A 17,310-nucleotide genomic window follows, 5' to 3' on the forward strand; every position below is an offset into this window, starting at 1 on the left:
AAGACCATGATCTTTTTATGTAACATGCAGAACCATCAAAGTGGAGTGTGGACATGAGCAGCCCAAACACCCTTCTGTTTCCATGTGACTTAAATGCTTGCAAACGCTGGAAAGCGCACTCTAGGTTAGGATACGAGTTGCAGGATGGATCAAATAACCCTTCACTGTGCCCCGGGAATGGAACTTAAATAGGCTGAGCTCAGAAAACAAAATGGAGACTTGGGAAAAAAATAGACTGCAGAGAAAGAATGCAGGAGGCAGGCATGTAAAAGACAAGAGGAGCAGCACAAAATCAACTGAGCGGGGGCAGTGAGACCACAGATGAGATGGCAATGCTACTCACCATCAAACAGGTGCCAGTCTGTGTGCTGGCCACTTTGCAGTAACGAGGGACTTTGTCAGACACCATGGCCTGGAGCCTCTGGAGCTGCTGGAGGAGTGTCCTACAAAGGAAAACAGAAGAACATCTGAGTCATTCAAGCGTCTACTTCCCAAAACACATATCCCAGAGCTAGGCATACAGCAGGAGATCACTGCGCTCCTCCGGCAAGCATGCTGAGAGGTTTACTCACCACCAAGCCTCACAGATTCCATTGTGTTAGCTGTACCATGTCAGAAGCAGTGTCTTATACACAGCATTTTTAAAAATCTCTACATTTGCTTAAAAATACAGCTTACATTTTCAGCCTATCTATTCTGTGCTGTCCACTGTGACATTTATGACTTTAAAACAAATCTGTGGATCATAGCTTCCTCCTTTCGAAGAACACATTATTATCTAGTAAGACGTTCTGCCAACAAATGCCCCTTTGTCATGATATCAATGCCAGACACATCTGTTTGGAAATATACCACCGTAAACACTGAAGGAAGCCAAGCGCGGTGGTGGATCGTTTCAAAGGCCATCAAACACCCGTGGACTAGACCGTGTGCATTATACTTCACTCTTCCCATCCAATGCAGTCACCACAAACCTCAACCATCAGGGCTTATGGCTCCCTTTGCAGCCACAAGTTTCTATATTCAGAATGCAGTCTAACGTTTTAGGTTAGTGCAAATATTTCAGTGCAGTTTTCAGCAGTGGGCAGATGGGGGTTATCTCTGCAAAATGCCCCAGTGATCTCGGACTTCCTCCATCACAGAAATTTGTTTCCTGGAGAATAGGAATATATTGACAGGGCCTTTTTTTGCCAGTACAAGGGATGACATTAGTAGGCAGCAGTCAAGGTTCGGAAAAAGGAATTATGGGGAGGTGACTGAAGAGGAGATGCAGAATCTTAGGCGAAGCTAACATGAAAAAGCAGGAAGCGGGCAGGATCGCCAATTGATATGATCTTGATTTAATCCTGAAGGTGATTTGGCATGCATGTGCAGAATCCACTTGGCTTTGCAGTCAGATATAGGTTTCTAGGAAGCATGAAGGAAGCCCAATCGAAGACCCACAGAAAGAAGCATCGAAGAGAACGCTTCCTTGACGAGGAGCCACAAACAGGCCATTCGTAACTTTAAAGGGCAGCGGGGGGAGTTAGAAGACCAGGTCTGGGCCACCACAAGAATCTCTTACCGGTTAGTGCTCTCCAGGACCTCCACTTTCTTGCGTAGTTCACAGTTCTCAGTTGAACAGTTCTCCACCCTGTGGGGGCAGACAACTGTGATTTAACAATAGGAGAAAGCAGAGTGCAAAACATTTCTGTGATCACAAAAGGAGGAGACGTCTACGGAGGGTGGGAGGAACAGCACAGAGACTAGCATAAGGTGATACGATGAAATGGGTTCAATGGCAGGAGAGAGAAAGGAAGGGAGAGAGGTGAATAAAGTGAAGCGGAAAAGGGAAGGAGGCATGCATGTGAGAAGAGGCAGGTACCGAGTGGCTGCAATAAGGAGGGAGGGAGAGCAAGAGGCACGAGGGGGAAGGGTCAAGCAGGTACGGGAAAATCAGAAGTAGGAGACGGAAAGGAGGGCAAGAGAGGAGTTAAATTTGGGCATGAGTAGAGAGTGCAAAGACGGAAAACAAAAGAAGAGGGCGCAGAGAAAGCGAGAGAGAATGAGACGGAGCTACAAACTGCAAAGTGTTGATTGACTGTAATGAGGATGGGAAAGAGGCTTAAAAAGCGAAAATTCGTGAAGAGGGGATGAGAAGTTTTGCATGCACAATAAGAAGCGGCAGGCAGGTAGAGGGAAAGAGAGGAAGTGGGAGAGGAGAATTGAGAGTAATACAGGAAGGGAGGGTATAGAAAGCCTTCAAAGAGCAGAGAAGATAAGCGAGCGAAACAAGATTAATATGATAGATAGGGAAACCGAGATGTGAGGGTGGTAACGCAATTACTTTTTTTCAAGAGTATCCATGTATTCTTTCTTCTTCCTCCGACTCTCTTGGGCAGAGATCTGAGAAGGGACAGAAACGGTGGTTAGTTATATGAGCCTACAAGATGAGGAGCAGCAGGGGTTGAAGAAAAAATTAGAGGGAAAGGGGAAAGAGAGTGAACTAAGAAGGAAACAGAGCGAGAAAAGAGAGATGGAAACAGAAAGGTGGAAATACAAAGGATGGCTGAGAAGGAAAGGCATGCTAAACAGGGAGGGACAGAAAGGGAAGGGAAATGGAATAGACAGAAATGAAGAGAAAGTCAGAGATATAAATAGATGTAACTAGAAAGCGATAGATCGAGATAGAGATAAACAAATAGCTAGAGGGCTAGAGAGTGAGACACTCAGAGATAGTGAGACAGATATATATATATATATATATATATATATATGTATACACACAAATATATATATATATATATATATATATATATATATATATATATAATTATGATCCCGTTCCCCCAAGCAAATTCCGGAGGAGAAAGGGACAGCACACCAGGAAACAGCACAAAAAGACTTTTATTTGTGCACTAACTTAATTCAGGACGACGCGTTTCGGCGTTTAGCCTTTGTCAAGTAACTTCCTGTGTTTCCACAAGCCGTAGAAATACACGGACATGGTTAATAGACATGGAGAAAATACTGCCATTGTTTACGGATAGCGTTACAATTGTACAAAATCATTCTGTTAAATAATTTACGTCCATAATAGGTAATCTATTCCCGAATTCATGGACCCCAATGGTTTAAATGATAGCAACTTATTACCATGATGAAATTCAATTACGTACTCCAAAAGCCCTTGTAATCACGGACATAGTTCATAGACATGGAGGAAATACTACTATTGTTTAAGCATAGCGGTACATTTATACAAAATCATTCAGTTATTTGATTTACGTGCATCACAAGCAATCCATTTTAAAATTCATAGATCGCAATTGTTTAAATAATAACAAATTATTGCCATGATTAACCATGATGAAATTCAATTATGCACCCCAAAACAGACACTACATAATGAGTCCCTCATAATCACAATATAGTGTGATAAGAATTACAGCGGTGGTCCATATCACAGAATTTAGCTGAAATGGCAACTTATACAATTGCAAGCTATATCTTATTTGTTGATCATCCTTTTTAAATAAAGTTGAACAATTCAATCGAACTCGATTTTCACGTTAGTACGTGTGCTTGTATTTCGTAGCTCCTGTCACTCCTAGGGATTAGTGCCCAATCATTACTTTTAGGTGACATGGAGTATCAATAATGCAATACAGTACCTCTGTAAAGGAGGGCTTCTCCAATGACAATAAATAGAGTATATGACTTAATACCGGTGTAGAAGCGCAATTGCGCCTACATCATACCTACGGTCATTTATGAAAATTCATATGAGTGAGTGCTCTGCAATGGTGTGTGCTATGGGGAAAGAACAGGAAGAGGCCTTTATTTAGTGCTAAATAGGAAAGAAGTGATGAGGGAAAATGGGAGTGATAAACATGATTACCTAGTGACACAAGAGAGGGTAGTAAGACATACCATCAAGAACATATACCACAATTGTGGTTTATTAAAGCATGTTGTCCCGATAGGGGTGAATTATAAATTCATCGGTATCCTAATACCCTAACTAAATAAAATGTGTGAGAAATAAAAATGATAAGATATCGAAACCTTAAAATCCCAGCCTAAGTAGGTCGGGAAAAACATTACTACTGATTCCGAGATTACAGGAAAGGCGAAGATGGCAGGTTATAGCCCTATGTGGGTCGCAAGTTCTTCCCCACTATTGAGACCCTTTGGTACCTTGCAGTCTAGATCGATGATAGATTTGGACTCGAGTACTCTTAGACTTCTTTCCCTGTCACCCCCCCGTGTTTGTTTCAAGATTCGTTCAATGCCAAAGAATTTTAAACTGCTATTGTCACTGTTGTGAAATTCTGAGTAGTGACGTGCCACAGGATAGTTGTGATCACAGTTCGTGATGGCTCGTAAATGCTGTAAAATTCTCAATTTAAGGGGCAGCTTTGTGCTGCCTACATACCGGAGGCCACAAGGGCATTCCAGGACGTAGACAGTAAAATCGCTAGTGCAATTGATAATGTGTTTGATGGGACGTACTTGTCCCGAGCCCGTAATGTATTCCTTGCAGTTCTTGCCATTACGATCAGCTTTGCACATACCACACGTGGTAAAGCCATTGGGCATTTTCAACCACTGTAATCTCATGTCATTGTTTTGAAAGCTGTGGACCAATCTGTCCCGCAGTGATCTAGCCTTTTTGTAAGTTATCTGTGGTCTTGTTCCTATGCGATCACCAATGATTGGATCCGCAGTTAATAAATTCCAATGCCTATTCATGATTCTCTCTAATGTCCATGCACCCCTGCTGTATTGTGTTATCATTCTAGGTGCATTGGACTTGTTCTCCTCATCCTCTTTTTTTCTAGTACTGGTTCTTGATGGTTTAAACAATAGGTCATGTTGTTTCAGGTCTTTGACCTTGTTCTTAGCTGTTGTTAGGGTTTGTTCCTTGTATCCCCTTGATCTGAAGCGGGTCAACATAGTCTGTTGTTCCCGCTGGAAATCATCCTCAGTACTGCATGTACGGCGGGCTCTCAACAGCTCCCCATATGGTATGCTGTTCTTTAATGGTGTTGGGTGGTGGCTTACAGCGTGCAATAATGTATTTCCAGCAGTTTGTTTGCGGAAGAGACGTGTAGTAATCCGTTCCTCCTTTATCTCTACTGCAATGTCTAGAAATTCACAGTAGGTTGTGCTCATGGTATGTGTGAACTGTAAGTTTAAATCATTATTACCCAATTGCTCAATAAATTCCTTAGCTAAATTCATGGTGCCGTTCCATATAAGGAACAGGTCATCTATATACCTGATCCATACAAGTATGTGATCAGTATATTTCTGTAGATGCTGTGTCCATACCACTTGCTCCTCCCACCACCCCAAGAACAGGTTAGCTAGACTGGGGGCAAAGCATGTGCCCATCGCGGTGCCAGATCGCTGTCGATACAGCGATTTCTCAAAAAGGAAGATGTTGTTTTGGAGACAGAAAAGGATCATGGTTTCAAGCATTCTGTTGTGCTCCCAAAATTCAATGTTTCTACTTTTTAGAAAGTACATGCAAGCTGCTACCCCTTTGTGTTGGTCAATACATGTATATAGAGAGCAGACATCCAGACTGATCATCATATATCCTTCTTCCCATTGTATATCGTATAATCTACGCAGGAAATCGGAACTGTCTTTACAGTACGACATTAGATTCAGTACATATTCAGACAGATATGAGTCAAGAAAAATAGAAGTGTTCTCCAAAAGTCCCCCATTTGATGAAACAATTGGACGCCCTGGTGGTGAGGTGGCATTCTTGTGTATCTTCGGCAGAAAGTATATGCACGGTACACACGGTTTTTCGGTTCTTAAGAAATTGAATTCATCACTGTCAATTAGACCTAGAAAATACCAATTGCTTAACAGACTGTGGTAATCCGTAATGGTTTGTTTGTATCGGCTCCAGTCGATAAGTTCATAGCATGTTTCGTCTGTAAGTTGCCTCATGGCTTCTGATCTGTAGTCTTCTATATTCATTACCACGACATTGCCCCCTTTGTCTGAAGGCTTGATGACAATCGCGGAATCTGATTCCAAAGCCTTAAGTGCATTCCTCTGTTCGGTTGTTAAATTGTCCCATTTTGATTTTTGAAATGTGTTTCTCATCCGTTTTAGTTCGGTGATGACAGCAGAGCTGTATGCTTCAATGTTGTCGTAGGGTACATTGGGATTAAACTTGGATTTCCTTTTCAATCCACTATGTTCATTCAGTGCTCCACGTGTTTGTAGCAAAGCATGCTCATTCTTGTCGTTGTTCGCGCCCATTTCTAAATCACGCATGACTTTCAGTAATTCCATATCCTGGACTTGTAAATTATACAGTTCCTGATTACCAAATGTAGATGGTAATGGTTTGGCCTTGGTTTTCACATGTGTTTCATACATTTTCATTAATTTGAGTTTTCGGATATACAAGAATAAGTCAATTCTAGTATTGGTATAATTTAGATTACTGTTTGGACAAAATGACAAGCCTAGCTGTAGTACTGAGACTTCCGCATCATTGAGATTTCTGGCAGATAGATTTACAACTGATTTGTTTGAAGCTTGATCACTGACGTGAGGGGATAATGTTTGTGGGATTCCACGTTTGTTCCTTTTTAGTCTTTTTCTTTTGTTGTCCCTCGTCCTCTTCCTCTTCTTTGCCCCCTTCCTCTTGTCTGTCCTCTCGTTTGGGGTTTGTTTACCTGATTTTGTTCTTTCTTCTGCTTCAATATTTGAAATTCGTGAAGAAAGGTGAGAGGACGTGAGACTAAAGGGGCCACAGTGCCGCGGTCTTCGGAATCAGTACTTATGTCGGAACTTGATCCTGTTGATAGTAGTTCGGTTATACGTTCAGAGGTCGCGACTTTTAGATTTCTTTGGGCCCCATCGTATTTTCTCGCGTATGTCAGAATGCGCCCTTCCGCGTAATCCCGTTTATCCCTGAGAAATTTGCGTTGTTTCTTCTGTTTTATAGCGTCTTCGTATTCCTTTAATCTTTTAGGGAGTGTTTTCATAAACTCCACTGTGGCACTTTCATCGGAGTATTTCTCAAGGTCAGCTTTAAGTGTTGTCAGTTCCTTTCTAGTTGATTCAAGGTCTATCTGTGCATACTTTATAAGCATTTCCAGCATGCCTTTACATGTTTTGGCCATGAACAGGGCCCATTCCGTAAGCAAATCCTGATTTGGATTATCATATGTTGGTACAATTGTAATTCTCAGGCCCCTGGGTACACGGCCAACTTCTACGTAGTTCGTTAGGGAGGCAACTTCCCACCACTTGTTAATTTCACGTTTGCTCAGTTTTTCCAGTAGAAGTAATTTCTGTTTGAGAGACGAATCGGCTCCCACGGGGGCTGCACCGGTTGTTGCTTTAATTACTGGCTCATCCTGCTCCTCATTAAACAACGAGATCGCCTCTGCTCTTCTCTCGTTCTCCCAATTGCTCATAATTAGTCAGTTTCCTGACGCCGCACTTAGTTCTGCGGCAGTCGCGTCTGTAACCCGTGCCACAAATATCGATGCTGGACTCAGCAGACAGGGCAGAGGCTCAGTGTCGAGCATCACGAGAGATGCGTTTGGCCCAATATTCCCCGCTATCGACAGGAATTATTAACTTCACACAAAACTCAGTCGTCAAGACACAGGCTTACCCGTAGTAGTTGCTGCAATGTGGATTTAGTCGGGAACGGCGGGGATCACCAATCGTCATTCTTCATCATCTTACTGCCAAAGCTTCCCCCAGGCCTGCGACGCTGGTGCCGTCAGTGGTAGCAGTAACCACTTCAAATAATTATGATCCCGTTCCCCCAAGCAAATTCCGGAGGAGAAAGGGACAGCACACCAGGAAACAGCACAAAAAGACTTTTATTTGTGCACTAACTTAATTCAGGACGACGCGTTTCGGCGTTTAGCCTTTGTCAAGTAACTTCCTGTGTTTCCACAAGCCGTAGAAATACACGGACATGGTTAATAGACATGGAGAAAATACTGCCATTGTTTACGGATAGCGTTACAATTGTACAAAATCATTCTGTTAAATAATTTACGTCCATAATAGGTAATCTATTCCCGAATTCATGGACCCCAATGGTTTAAATGATAGCAACTTATTACCATGATGAAATTCAATTACGTACTCCAAAAGCCCTTGTAATCACGGACATAGTTCATAGACATGGAGGAAATACTACTATTGTTTAAGCATAGCGGTACATTTATACAAAATCATTCAGTTATTTGATTTACGTGCATCACAAGCAATCCATTTTAAAATTCATAGATCGCAATTGTTTAAATAATAACAAATTATTGCCATGATTAACCATGATGAAATTCAATTATGCACCCCAAAACATGGTTAATCATGGCAATAATTTGTTATTATTTAAACAATTGCGATCTATGAATTTTAAAATGGATTGCTTGTGATGCACGTAAATCAAATAACTGAATGATTTTGTATAAATGTACCGCTATGCTTAAACAATAGTAGTATTTCCTCCATGTCTATGAACTATGTCCGTGATTACAAGGGCTTTTGGAGTACGTAATTGAATTTCATCATGGTAATAAGTTGCTATCATTTAAACCATTGGGGTCCATGAATTCGGGAATAGATTACCTATTATGGACGTAAATTATTTAACAGAATGATTTTGTACAATTGTAACGCTATCCGTAAACAATGGCAGTATTTTCTCCATGTCTATTAACCATGTCCGTGTATTTCTACGGCTTGTGGAAACACAGGAAGTTACTTGACAAAGGCTAAACGCCGAAACGCGTCGTCCTGAATTAAGTTAGTGCACAAATAAAAGTCTTTTTGTGCTGTTTCCTGGTGTGCTGTCCCTTTCTCCTCCGGAATTTGCTTGGGGGAACGGGATCATAATTATTTGAAGTGGTTACTGCTACCACTGACGGCACCAGCGTCGCAGGCCTGGGGGAAGCTTTGGCAGTAAGATGATGAAGAATATATATATATATATATATATATATATATAGTTAGATAGATAGATAGATAGAAGGAGAGCGAGAGAGATATATATATAGAGAGAGAGAAATAGCTAGATAGACAGATAGAGATCAATAGCTAGATAGACAGATAGAGATCAATAGCTAGATAGACAGATAGAGATCAATAGCTAGATAGACAGATAGAGATCAATAGCTAGATAGACAGATAGAGATCAATAGCTAGATAGACAGGCAGACAGAGATAGTCATAGATAGATAGACAGAGACACAGAGATAGACAGTGACAGAGATAGATAGATAGATAGATAGACAGTGACAGAGATAGATAGATAGATAGATAGACAGTGACAGAGATAGATAGATAGATAGATAGACAGTGACAGAGATAGATAGATAGATAGACAGTGACAGAGATAGATAGATAGATAGACAGTGACAGAGATAGAGATAGATAGATAGATAGATAGATAGATAGATAGATAGATAGATAGATAGATAGATAGATAGATAGATAGATAGATAGATAGATAGATAGACAGACAGACATAGATAGATCGAAGTCTGTGGAAAGCGGCGTTACCTTGTTTTTGATCTTCCTGCGGATCTTCTTCAGGGCCTTCTCCTCGGCTTTGGTGAGGGGCAACTTGTTAGGAATGGGGTATCCTTCGGCGATCAGCGTCCTCTTCTCCTCCTCGGTCAGCAGCAGTGGGCCTGTGCCCTGCAGCTTCTGATGTAGAGAGATAGCCACAAGAGGTGAGGTCCAGAGGCAGAAGCAAGGAAGAGAACAGAAACAGGAGGAGTAAGGGAATGGGAAACCAGAGGAAAATAAAGATAAAGAGGAGCACATAGAGATGGGACATAGAAGGGGGCAGAGAAACAAAAGTAACCATGTATTACCTAAATAATGAGACCAACCCCTCCTACCAAATTCTGGCCATGTGAACAAGCAGGAGTTTTCCTACCCACAGTACACAATTGTCCTCCTAGGACTGCTTGCAGGCTTGCCAAGACCTACCTCAAGCCCTGGTATATGAGCCTACCCACTAACTTCCCGCCACCCATGCAGATTTCAGAGCACAGAGGTAGCCTCCGATGCATTCCCATGGCCACTTACATGCGGAGCCGTCAGAAGCGGGGAATTGGAGAGTGCTGAAGGGTTTCGAGGTGCCACTTTGCCAGGAGCCTGAGACTGGGAAGGGCTTGATGGAGGTAGGGACCTACTCGGACTCTGGCTCCCGTCCGAGTCACTGCCGTGGCTGCTCGGAGGAGTGGGCGGCAAATGTAGAGTGTCCATTGCTGATGATGGGAGAAACAGAAGAAATATATAACCTCAAAATTAAACAAACAGTTCCAACATGTCTCCACAGATCCTCACCTACGTAAGAATGGACTAAACAAGGATGTTCACTTTTTGTATTTGTCCAGGGAATCAAAAGAGAAGGCAAGACGAGGGGAATCAGGTGGAGATACTGCTAAGAGAGTGGAGGCAATGCAGGCATCATGGGAGCAGGGATAAGCACAGCAGTGGTAGGATGAGGTCACAGCACTGAGGGCAGCAGCAAAGAGAGTGATGACCACAGGAAGAGCAGCAGGGAAACAGCATCAAGGAGAAGGTCGGCGAGGACAGGAACAAGCTGCAACTATGATGGGAGCTGGATTGGGCTCTTTTTGTTCGTTTCTTTTGAAGAGGGAGAGGCCACAGACACCAAGTTATAGGGTGGATGCCAGCCTCCTTTGATGGAGAAAGGCCCTAGATAGCAAACCCTGAAAAAAGGCCAACAGTCACCTTATGCCATCAGTGAAAGAAAATAGGGAGGCTTTAGATGTCAAGCTCAAATGGGGAGAGTTGCCCCACACAACAATGTAAGCCCTAGACATCTAGTAATCAATGGAGGAGGGAAGCAGCTGAATACATCTAGTCCTCTGGGAAGGATGGCAGGTACCCAGAACAGACAAGCCCTACACATCTAACACTAAACGGAGAAGAACAACTCCTATAACAAACAATTGTAGAAATGTAGCATTATGGAGGAGTCTACCCATGCAGAACGGACAGACACTTGAGGTCGCTCTCTTCTTCCTTCAAGAAGCAGACACCTCAAGTAAGACTGGCATGAGGCATCAACCTCTAAATGAAGGAGGTGAGCTCTCTTCAGCAAGCGACTGTGTGCAACTCAAGGTGTTGACAAGGTCCATGAAAGGAGTAGAAGGGAGTGGTTTAAAAGACCTTAGATGTCAAACTCAAGTGCAGAACATGTATGCCAGTCTGTCCCTAGCTAATGAGGCATCTGAGGAGGTGGAGGGTTTGCTAGTTAAAGACAATCGATTACAGACCTTCCTTGGGGCACAGGTTCAAGAACTGATCCACTTCATGAGGCTCCAGCTTTATCTGAGGAAGTGTGTTTGGACTCAGCACCTTTATCTGCTAGGGAGAAAAAAAGTTGGTAAGTATTGCGATTTGGGGGGGGCCAAGCTGGAAACAATCTCAACTCCTCCCACTAAAATCGGACTGCTCCTGTGGCCACCAACACCTCCTACTTCCCTGGCCCAGGCATGATCATCCACTAGAGGGTACCTGTTGCTTATGCAGCGCAACCATTTACAAACTCAGGGCCCTTAGTAACGGGGAAAAAAATCAGTCTGAAAGAATTTAAGACATTGGGTCAATTGTATGAAACAATCGCAAAATTCGGCCATTTGCGACTGCAACATAGCCTTTCATGAAGTATGAAAGGCTTTGCAGTCGCAAAATTAGGTAATTGCAATTTTTTGCGATTACCTAAAACTGCGAATGCAAATAAGGAATAGCAATTTGCAATTCTGCAAGCACATGTATGAAGCATTTTACAAATGAAAACTGGGCATTTAGGAAAATGCAATTACCATCAACTTCAAGTCGGTGGTAACGATGTGCAAACTTTGAAAAACGCACAAAACTGCATTTTTCAAAGTGCCATGTAACGCACATCATTTTTTGGGGGGTACTTCTGGGGGGCCTTAGGTCCCTGGGCACCCATGGCTTTGCATTTGCTAATTTGCGATTACCAAATAGGTAATCGCAAATTAGCTTATGCATTCGCGTCTATTGGCCTTTTGGCCCAGAGGAACGAATGAGTCATATTACCTAATAGTGATTCGCTATTACCCAAATCGTTATTAGGTAGTATTAAGGAATTGCAAAATCTTGGGCGATTTCTTACATATATTGTATTTTGTGATTACCAAAGAGCAATTCAGTAAAAATTGCTATTTGGTAATCGCAAAATGCTATTTTGATATATGTGGCTCATTGTCTTTAAGTCCTCTGATCCAATGGCCTCCCTTACCACTTCTGCACCCACCCTGAAAGAGATGGCCACGAAGAGTTCTAGTATAAAGCCTAGACCAGGCATGGCAAGGTAACCTTGAATAAAAAAATGTCTGTGCCAATCTTGGCAATGTGCCATCAGACTAGACTAGAATCAGCCTCCTCACCGCACCTGTGAATAGGTGCATTAGCCAGAAACTGCGATTTGTGAGATGTGCATGTGCCAGCCTCGGTATTGAAATTCTGAACAAGATCTAGACATGGCATTAGGGTTTGAGGAGAATTTTTGATATGATCACATCAGGAATAATCGTGCAAGATTACTCTCTTATTGATACATCTTGGGTCCCCTCTCTTTCGGATATTTAATTTAATTTCCTCTGGCTGACTCTCTAATCCCAAAACTGTCAACTTTACATAACCCTGAACCTAACACTGGGCTTAAGCCTTACAGTATTTCTCATGTTGCCTCTAACTCTTTCTGTTTCCTTTTATCTAGCCCTCACTACCATCCCTAAAGCTACTGTATGTGCTAATGCTACCTTTAACTCAAGCCCTTCCCCAACGTAGGTCTTAAGCTACTCGTTCACTAACATTGACACGTGCGCACTCCTGATTGAAAAGACATGTTACCAGGATTAGAGCCTGACAAGGAATTCCTTTCTGCAGCATTTGGGGTATCTTACCATAGTATCCATTGGGAGCTGGGTCTCCACAATCTGCAGAGGTGCAGGCCCCATCCCTATGTTCAGCGTGACGGAAGGTGCCAAGCCAGGACTGTCGCACAGTGCTGGTTCCTCCTCTTTTATTTTCACAGAAGTTCCGTCTGCACTCAGACACCACTCACCGTTCTTCAGATCTGCATCAACACAGAAGTAAAAGACGTAGATAAAGTTTGGAAATGGAGATAGGGCTTCAAAAATGTTTTGCTTTATTTGTTTGTAATTACTGATATGACATAAAGAAAGCTTATGAACGGTGACGGTGAAATGATGAGTTTTGCACAAATTCACATGCTTACACCTATCTGGGATCCAGGGTAAGAAAACTGCAAGAACATGGCCAAAAAAAACACAATTGTTGGCTGAGAATGAACTCAAGGTGGGGATCTGCAGAGGGGCCGGGCTCCATTCAAGGCTTCGGAAGCAGTCGTCTGCTGATTTGGCAGTTGCTGCACTGCAGGTGTTCACGTCTTTAGCATCTCTGAAAAAATATATTTTTCTAAAGCTGTTCATTCACAACACTTTATTTCAGTTCTCCTGCCCACGTGCCTTCTAATTAAAGGCTGGCCACTCCCAGGCACCTATGCAGAGCTCACGTCCACATGTGCATGGCCACTTCAAGGATATACAGCCTAGCCGCTCAAGGGGCATTCGACTCAAGTCACTGGAAGGACATCCAGCCCTGGCCACTCAAAGGGCATCCAGATCATGCCATGGAAGAGCATCCAGACGTGGCTGCTCAAGAGACATCCAGCTCAGGGTACCTGATGGACATCATCCATAGACGCTTGAGGCTTCTCAATCTGCCCCAAAACCCTACAAAGTGCAGGGTGTAAATCTTGGGCGGGAATGGGCTGCCAGTTCCCTATGATTATGGCCCTGTGTGCTGAAGACTGTACCATTCCCTCTAGGGGTTGGAACGAGGCCCTGCAGTTCCCACCATGAAGTGGACAGAGCAAATTTACTCACTCCTCAAGAAGCCCACAGCTGGCACGCATCAACTGTGCAACTTCCGACCCAACTCCCTACTCCCCTATCTCAAAGTGATTGAGAAGGCCATAAACAAGTATCTCACAACCCACCTCGAAATTCACTGTGTTCTAGAACACACACAATCGGGAGTTAGAAAGAACCACAGCACAAAAAGAAGCACTCATTGCGCAACCAACATCATTCAAAACATCCTGGACCAAGGAGAAACAGCGGCCCTGATCCTGCACGATCTCCCCGCAGCCTTCGACACCGTCTCTCACAACACCCTCATCAGAAGACTCCACGAGATTTACATATATGGATCCGCTCTCAAATGGATCTGTTCCTTCCTCACGGGAAGAACGCAAAGGGTTAGGCTACCACCTTGAACATCAGAGACCAAAAAAATGATGTGCTGTGTCTCACAGGGATCGTCCCTCATCCCACTCTTTCCAACATATCAATGACACTGCTCGCCAACAGCATTCAATACAAAACATCAAAGTCATCTCCTACGCCGATGACACCCAACTCATTCTCTACCTGACAGACAAGACAAGCACCAACAAAACCAACTTCACCAACTGCATGACCATGGTAGCAGACTAGATGCAAACCAATGCTGGAAGCTCAACTCCACCAAGATGGAAGTACAGCTCTCCAGCAACAAGATCTCCCCATGGGATTCCACCAGGTGACCTTCGGAGCTAGTACCATCACCCACACCCACAGACCATGCAAGAATTCTAGGGATCACCCTAGATGAAAATCTCAACATGACGGCTCAAGTCAACGCAGTGTGCACCTCTTCCTACGCATGCTACAAAAGATCTTCAAATGGTAGACTCAGAGCACCAGACGGACCATCATGCAAGCACTCAGCACCAGCAGGCTGGACTACAGCAACACTCGCTCTTCCAGAATTGCATAACAACTATCCAGAACGCAGCCACAAGACTCATACTCTACCTCCAATGCCATACCCACATCAACCACAGCTCAGGAAGCTTCACTGGCGCCCGATTCACAAGCGCAGCCAATTCAATCTTCTCATGCACATATGCAAAGCCCTACACAACACAGGACCAGAATACCTGAACAGCTGCATACCCTTTCACCAACCAAGGAGACACCTACGCTCTGTCTCAGTCTCACTTGCACACATTCCCCGCATCCACAAAAACAAAACTGGAGGTCGCTCATTTTTCTAAATCACACCCAAAACATGGAACAACCTCCTTCACCACATAAGAGCCTCCTCCTCACTTCTTGAGTTACGTAAGAAGATGAAGTACTGGCTCTTCAAAGGAGCACCTCAAGACCACACACCTACACACCTTGCCCAAGCGCCTGGACACCCTCTCAGGTGATTAGAGCGCTATACAAAGCAACATAACAGCACGTAACATAACATGTATGTCTGACTGCTGAGAATGAGAGCTGTTAATAAAAAGACTGCGCCCTGCAGTAAATGCATGTGGGCTCAGAGCATCCTCCTCTAGCTGAGTAGGTGCAGGGCCTGCTCTGCATCCCCTGCTGTCACAGACACTACTCCATACCCACCTCTACTCTGCTAGTCACCTTTTACCTTACAGTTTTCTTCTGGATGGAAGTTTACCTATCCTCATTTATGGAGCACACATTCTGCCACTGATATGGCCTTGTAGAGCTCTCTGTAGTTTGCAGACTTTCCAAACAGTTCAAGGGTTAGCATGGCCAACCCGGGTCTGGTTCATCTTGTGATACTGCATTAAGGGGGCTGTGTTCTGGTAATATTCCCAGTTCAGTGGCTACTTCTTACTCCTTGAGCTGTCTGTGTAGGGTTTTTTAATGTAATTTACGGTTTAAGTCCATGTGGGCTTTGTCAACTGCTGAGACATATTCTAGACCGATCTGTAAGCCTAAAGTACACACATATGTGTGGGTTTTTTCTTGGTTTTTTTTGGGTGGCGATCCGTGCTGGGTAGCATGCTAGGGGTCTACATGGCATATCTGGGCCATGACGGATAAAGCTGTGAGAGGCTCCTTCCTTAAGGTGTACCAAACTGGATGCATGCACGCCTTCTTGTGGTGAATACGAGAGATGTTTTTTCGCCTTTCCTCAAGCAAAGTGTATTATCATCGCCCAAAGTGAAGAGTCCATTTCGGAGCACTCCCACTACTGGCTGTAAAATGCATGTGCGCCCTCTCCCTCCTGTTCCCACACTACTACTTCTAAAACTGCTTCCTTCCTGAAAGTGCCACGCCCTGTATACAAGTTGAAAACCCAACTTCACTTCACGAACTGAGACCCTATAGATCTGAGTTGGTAGATTTTTTTTCCAGGTTTTTTTATAGTGCAAACCTGGCAAATGGCATTAGGGCATTTTACAACAGAGCCTCTCTACATTGCCTTTTTAGGCATGGGGAGATTAAGTGATCTACCCAGAATCACCGGATGTTGAGCCAAGCCCGGGATCTGAACCTGGTTGCAGAAGCTCTTACCACTTGGCCACATATTCCAAAATGATGTGACAGAATCACAAAGCTGGTTGTACATTTAAATGTAACTTGAGTAAGCAAACAGCAGTATTTTCAATTGAAAAATCCTGTTCACAGACTCAGGAATGTTTAAATTGTGCCCTTCTAAATGCACTGAATCATTTAAAAAAATCCACTTGTATGGCTGAATTGTCTATGTCAGAAAATCTATTCAAATACGGATGTGAGTCCTCCTAGGGAACAGAGGCAGCCTAGGAGCACTTCTCTAAATCTTTCAGAATTCCTAGCAAAACAGAAACGTGTGTAAAAAGTAAGTGTAACCCTACGAGTAGAAATCTGAGACTTTCCTTTAAAAAATATTATAAATCAGGCCTTACATTACTACGTGTTCCATTTGCTACCAACATGTTGGCTTTTGTTTTGGCCACTTGCGAGCTGGGTCATATTAAAAAAGAGACTGTCGTCGCAGTGAGGAAACATGTATATACTATATGTGCTCACTGGGGGGTGGGTGGGGCTGAGCTGGGAGCGCACTTCACTGTGTACCTGGACTGCCCACCAGGTAAACTAACCCATAGAAGGTGACAAGAGTTAAAGGCCGCTCACGGCTGCACAGAGCTCTGCACCTCTTTTGTGCTTGGGTATAATGGGGGGGGGGGGGGGGGGGGGGATCTAGAGTTCATACATGTACCTCAGAAATTCTCCCAGCTAATGCATGCAAAAGTGAGAAACGGGGAGTGAGATTGCCACTCTCTCACCGGTTCTGGCTGCTTAGTGGACTAATGCGTCCACTGTAGGGGCCAGGGTTCGACCTCATGGTCACAGGTTCAAATCCTGGCAGTTTCACTTTGCCTTTCACCCT

The 17,310-nt window shown here is 43.6% G+C and overlaps 1 protein-coding gene across 3 annotated transcripts in view; it reads right to left on the minus strand.

Moving 5' to 3' along the window:
• CREB3L2 (cAMP responsive element binding protein 3 like 2) overlaps positions 1–17,310 on the minus strand; it is a 288,341-nt gene that overhangs the window by 19,051 nt on the left and 251,980 nt on the right. For 2 of the 3 annotated variants that reach the window (XM_085652011.1, XM_085652012.1), the window contains 7 exons: positions 12,960–13,132; positions 11,301–11,388; positions 10,081–10,262; positions 9,547–9,693; positions 2,327–2,385; positions 1,565–1,633; positions 344–443 (listed from right to left, as the gene is read on the minus strand). In XM_085652011.1, coding sequence (XP_085508137.1) covers positions 344–443; positions 1,565–1,633; positions 2,327–2,385; positions 9,547–9,693; positions 10,081–10,262; positions 11,301–11,388; positions 12,960–13,132 — 818 coding nt within the window. Of the gene's footprint in view, positions 1–343; positions 444–1,564; positions 1,634–2,326; positions 2,386–9,546; positions 9,694–10,080; positions 10,263–11,300; positions 11,392–12,959; positions 13,133–17,310 lie in introns of all 3 variants that reach the window. The other variant, XM_085652010.1, reaches the window with a different exon arrangement.

This window comes from Triturus cristatus, chromosome 4_1 (genome assembly GCF_964204655.1).
Source record: "Triturus cristatus chromosome 4_1, aTriCri1.1, whole genome shotgun sequence".
NCBI classification, from domain to species: Eukaryota; Metazoa; Chordata; class Amphibia; order Caudata; family Salamandridae; genus Triturus; species Triturus cristatus.